Genomic DNA, 5,937 nt, shown 5'->3' on the forward strand with positions numbered 1-5,937 from the left:
CCATAGTAACCTGTGGAACCAGTTTGTGCTTGTATCTTGATCTAAGGATGACAGACAAGCAGCTATAGGGAAAGCTATGCTCCTGCAGAATCCATTGCTGACAAATTGGAAGTGGTGCCTAAACCAACAGCCAGTCTGAATTTGTGCATTTGCAGAGGGGTGGGTAGTAGAAAAAGATGTGTTTTTATTTGTATGTGTATTTGAGTATACTTCCCTGGTAAAATTGTACTTCTTTTTGAATGCCCTTTCCCCTCACTCCTGTGAAGTCCTTACTTAAAAGCTTTGATGGCTTTTTAGCAGAGATGCTGTTACAAAACACATTAGTTTTAAATGGCATAATTTATCTTCAGTGATTTATTAACTTTAGGGCTGCATTTGATTCAATATCCATCAGTGTTTGACATCTACATGATTTAGAACCCTCTCTCTTTGGAAAGAGAGAGGCAGCAGGAGTGACCAGCCAGGAGTTTGCATGTGTGTAATTTCCAGTGGATGAGTCTTTGAAAGCACGTGCCTGTGTTGTGTTTCCCTAATAGATAGTTCAGCGTTCTAAAATGAGGTGGTGGCAATTTCATTTTAGCTATTTAATCACTGGTAGGGAAAAGAAATTAGCAGCATTTAAAAAATGACTTGTTAATTAACTGCTGTGGTTTGTTCTTTGTGGTTTTTTATCTCTAGATCAGTCGTATTGTCATCGGCTGCAGCACGACATGTATTTCCTTACAAGCACTAGCCGACTGAATGAGCAAGTGGTTGATAAAATTGTTCTTCAGCTTAACAGAGTCTATCCCCAAATTCTTACCAATGAAGAAGCAGAAAAGGTAATTTGATGAGTTTCACTGAATCTCTGACTATGGCGTTGTTTTTGTGCATCACCAGCTGTCCTCTTCCCAACGTGACTCTTGATGCCATGTGCAGCCAGTCTTCCTCATGTCCTGCTTGCTGATCTGGGATTTCATGTGAGAGGAGCAGTCACAGGGCTGGCACGTTGCCTGTGCCAAGTGGTTACTGTAGAGGACACTCTTCAGCAGCAGCTTAATGCCACAGTTCCTGCCATGATCTTACAACCACCGCATGGGCAGGAGTGCACCCATCCCGTGCCCAAATGCCCTGCCTGCCGGTTTCCTCACACGAGGCTGTGCGGAGTGTCATGTCAGGTGGGCTGTGCTGCATCCAGCTGTGTCCACAAAAATCATCTGTGTGAGCTTAATCAGTTTTAGTAGCCAATGAATAACTCTAAGTGTTGGTAGAGAAGGGGCAGCATTAGTCCCACCAGTAACCTTGGGAGCAGTAGGAAGTGAATGGAGTTAGTAACATCTTCTAGTGGTGCTGTCATGTATGAAAGAAGGCCACTCTTCTTGCCATGAAGCTTTCAAGGATGGGTAGCTGTTTTTAGGGAGAAAGACCTTCTAAGCTTGTGTGGAGACAAAATTGAAGTCAGTTGAAAGCTTCCCTTATCCTACAAACAGCAGCTTGTACTTGCCCTCTGCTGACTTCATGTCTGCACATTGCTTGGGGTTTTGGCATATCAGTATTTTAACATCAGGAAAAATAGGTCTAAATCTGCCATAATCAAACTCTGTGGAGACAATTAGTGTTTTGGTGGTGTAAAACAGAGCTAGATCATCAGCTGAGCCAGTCTTGCCACTCAGTTATGATAACCAGTGTGATGTGCAAGGCAAGATCATCTCATTCCCTCAAGAGCTTCAAAATAAAGGCCTAAAGAATCTGCGAAACATGATTTATGACTTCTGCACTTAGAAATGAGCTGCTTTTGCATGGGTCCAGGCAAGTTTCTGTCAACTCTTGAGTGTTTAGGAAGGTTGTAATCTCAGCTGTAGCTGGCAGACCCTGTGGGAATTTTGTCAGAATAAGGAGTGTTGTGTAGGGTCTGTGGCGTCATTCCTGTCCCTCTTGAGCAGGAATTGTTCCTAACTGAGTATGCTGCAAAGGTTAATCCACTGTGCTGCTCTGAAATGTGATGCTCTGCTGAGAATGGCTTTGGACATTTTCCAAATAAGCTGAAATCAGTGATTTGTAAGGCTAGGGATGCCTTTTCCTTCTCTTTGTAAGGTCTCCTAATACTCACCACATTTAGCATTACTGAAAAGTACTTCCCTCTGCAGCTGCTGGCCATGTCGCCTGAGTAATGGGAATTTGTGCCTTTTGCACTGGGTGCACAGCAGTTAATTGTGCTGGAAACAGTGAAATATGGAATCTTGGGGTGATGAGCACTCCAATATTGGGAGTAGGATAAGCAGTATAAGGTGCCTTTTTGGGTAATCATTACTTGGCAACTAAGCAAAAACTTGAAAACATCGAACTTTATTATAAGATTTGTTGATATTTTCTATCAACAGCTGTCAGAATTAAATTGTAGAATGGCAAGTACCGTGCTAGCTTGGATGGGGGGAAGACATCAAATGCAGAGTGTCTGTCACTTGCTCAGGACAGAAAGAGGCATTAGGGGAGGCAGAGGCAATAGGCTCTCCATCAGGCAGTGCTGACCAGATGGGGCTCATCAGTGCTGGGAAGGCTGCTGGGCAGTGCATGTATGCCCTTTTGAGTTTTCCCTCATTTTTTGTGGCCCAGTCTTTTAGCAAATATCAAAGAAGCTCCATATCTTTGTTCCCAGGCATACTGCAAAGTCAGGTAAAATTGACCTCCAGCTGCTGTAATCTCTCTTCTGATGAGTGCTTTTCTCTTACAGTTCAGGAATCCAAAGGCATCACTCCATACCAGACTCTCAGACCTGTTAAAGCACCTTCAGAAAAAAGGAGACAGACACTGTCAGGAGTTTTACAGGGCTCTGCAGATCAATGCTGAACAGCTGTTTAATGACCTGCCAAGCAGGAAAATCTTGAGTAAGTTAATTTGTAAATTGTTTGAGCTGTGGATTTCCTCATCAGTGTATTACAAGACCTCATTTCAGATGAGGTTTCGGTTGTTTAAATAACCTAGGCAGCTTATTTAAATAATTTTGGGCTATACCTTAATTCCTTCTGACTCAAGTTTTCCAAAAGCTGTAAGGGGATGTGACTTCATACTTCTTGTTATTTGTTGATTAGTGTGGGCAAAACTCTTTGGTTGTTTTGAAATATGAAATATGTCTTTAAAACAGTTGAAGTGCCACATATCAGACAGCAATATAACTTGTATGAAGTAGTTTCTCTTCCATAATCATTGCTTCATAATGACCTGTTGATTTCTTCTGTGTTTCTTCTGACTTGTAGCACAGGAGAACATTACAAACCTCCAGTCTGTTAAGCTCAAAACTCTGGTGGCCCAGAAGCTTGACTTTTGCTCAGTCCATAAATCTAGTTGTCTCTAGTTTAACAGGAAGCACACATTCATAGGCCCTTGCACTGATGGGTTGTGGTATTCATCACTTAGGGCTTGTTTTGTGCAGCTGACAGGCCTGACTGATGTCTGTAAAGCTGCCCCCCAAATATGCTTCTTGTACTTCAGAAGGACTGAGACTCAAACAGATTAGATTCTGTTCTGCAAAGGAGCTTATATTTTAAGGAAAAATGTCAAGCCTGATTGCCAGCTTGGGGTAATGCTTTTCTTTTCCCCCTACCTGAGGAACTCAGACAAGAACAATATTCCAAGTGGATGGGAAATATATTCACATCCTGCATACTGAAATGACTTGAGGAGCTTGAGGGAAAACTCACACATTTACAATAAGGAAGCTGCAAAAGGAGAAAGAAATCCTTGTAAGGAGTTTTACAAATTTAAGAAGCCCTTATAATGTATCTACCAGCACTAACGCTTCACCAGTCAGTTGATTTCTAGTTGTAAGAAACTCCACAGTTAGGTTCCAAGGAAGATTACAGATGTGGGTCAAACTCCAGTGAGATTCAGACCTTTACACCAAAAGTCCGTAGGTTGACCTCTTTTATTTCTGGAGTGAAACTGTAAATACTTTTGAAGATACTACATTGTCTAGCTTTGTTTTGTCTTTGATTTTGAAGGAAGAGATTCGTATCTACTGAGCACAAATACATGGTGGTGTAAGACTGCACCGTTTCCCTGCCTGCACAGGGATGCTGCAGAGTTCCTCCACCTGAACCCTTTTGGACTGGGGAAGTCAGGGCCCATCCCTGACTCAGAATCTCAGAGGAGCACCAATTCTAATTGACTGACTCTTGCAGCATCTTTAAGGCAGTGCTTTGACCTGATACTCACCTTGCAGGAGTTGTGGCCTTTGGGGAACAGGCTCTTAAATCAAATAGTCTTAGATTTAACATTTTGACTTGGGTAGAGCTCAAGAGCAACAGGTTTTTCTGCCAAGCTGAGTAGAAGTCAGCAGACAGTCTAAATGAATTAAGAGCAGCTTGAGAAGTCTTAGTGTAATCATGAAGAATAAAATTTCAGGACTCTTTTGATGTTTAAGAGATTAAGCTTCATTGGTGTTCCACAGACCTTCTACAAGCCATTTCGGAAAATACATCTTTACAGGGAGGCTTGGGTAGGGTCTGTGGGATGTTTCACTTTTAGCTAGGGCAGAAATGTGCTCCACCTTGCACCTGCTGTACGTGGTGACTCAGAGCTTTCCTCAGGTGGCCACATGAGTAGGCAGTGTTAGGTGTCCCCATGTTCTGACTATGCATAGCAAGTACCTTCCTGAAAGCACTTCATTTTAAACATGCAGCTGTTTGTGGTGCCCCAAAACTGTTTTGCTGCTGCTGCATTATGCAAAGGGACTTCAGTAACCATCATAAGTCATTACATTCTCTGTATCTTGGTATGCTCTCTTAGGTTACCAGAAGGATGAGAATAATTAAAATAGCTGAGTTAAAACACTACTACATGCTGAGATTCTGCAGCTTCTTTCTATTGACTTGAGAAGGAAATACTGAGATGATTGTGTTAATGTGTTTGCTGCTTCTTAGGAGTTCTGTAACTAAAACAAATGTCTGCATTCTGGATTGAATGGCCAAGAAACAGCTGTGCAGCTTTTTAAGCTAAAACTGCAAACACTTTCATTCTTCAGGAAAAGCTCCTTTTTCAGTATGAGGTGTAACTTCTATGTGAACTTGGACATTTTGAATATTAAAGGCATTATCCTTCAGACCTCCAACATGCACAATCTTTATGTTGCACAAATGGAAGTACTCCCCTGGAACTGTTCCAGGCCAGGCTGGATGGGGCGTGGAGCAACCTGGGCTAGTGGAAGGTGTCCCTGCTATGGCAGGAGGGGGAACGAGGGGAGCTTTAAGGTCCCTTCCAACCCAAACCATTCTGTAATTCTGTAATACCCTTAGCAGTAGTTGTTAAATTTGCCAAATTCAGCACAGAGCATTTACAGAATTGCCACTGAAATGTGTAAATATGAAGAAAAGGGAATCTCTAACACAGGGACTTTGTTTAAAATGCAGATTGAGCTGAAACAAGCAGCATTACAAACATCTGGAGAAATGATTGATGGGGACATGGATGAACCATGGCCAGGACAGAGTTCTGTAATCGATTACATGCAGCTGTTCACATGACAAATGTTTTCTACAGAGGAAAACCGTTCAAATATTTCTTTTGAATTTTAAAAACAGCCTTAAAATTATTGCTGGAACAAAATTTCTTTGCCTGAAGTGTAAATTGCCAGTGAAAAGTCTGGTAATGTCTGAGTATTCCCACTAGAGGGGAGGTAAGGCACATGGTGTGAGACGTTGAAGGCAAATGGAAGCTTCCAAGTGACTCAGAAAAAGTTTTAATTTCTCTCAATGCTGGCATAGAGTAGAAGGATGAAGAATCGGATCCTGACAGAAGAGCAGAGATTTGGCCGTGCCCTTCTGTGCAGTGTGAGGATTTCCCAGCTGGAGTTCCTAGGGAGGACATCCATCCCTCACACAGGCAGGCTGTGTGAGGCTGCCAGTGATGGAGCTCTGTGGAAGGCTTTCAGCAATTATTTCTGCTTTTGTGCCTCTCCGGACT

General features: G+C 42.4%; 1 protein-coding gene across 2 annotated transcripts in view; it reads left to right on the plus strand.

Annotated features, from left to right (window-relative positions):
* Positions 1 to 683: 683 nt before the first annotated feature.
* LOC103804843 (chromosome unknown open reading frame, human C9orf89) overlaps positions 684 to 5,937 on the plus strand; it is a 10,307-nt gene continuing 5,053 nt past the window's right edge. For both annotated transcript variants that reach the window (XM_009077477.1, XM_009077478.1), the window contains exons 1-2: positions 684 to 821; positions 2,711 to 2,864. In XM_009077477.1, coding sequence (XP_009075725.1) covers positions 711 to 821; positions 2,711 to 2,864 — 265 coding nt within the window. In that variant the 5' untranslated portion in view covers positions 684 to 710. The remainder of the gene's footprint in view (positions 822 to 2,710; positions 2,865 to 5,937) is intronic.

Source organism: Acanthisitta chloris, unplaced genomic scaffold (genome assembly GCF_000695815.1).
Source record: "Acanthisitta chloris isolate BGI_N310 unplaced genomic scaffold, ASM69581v1 scaffold13536, whole genome shotgun sequence".
Classification (NCBI taxonomy): domain Eukaryota; kingdom Metazoa; phylum Chordata; class Aves; order Passeriformes; family Acanthisittidae; genus Acanthisitta; species Acanthisitta chloris.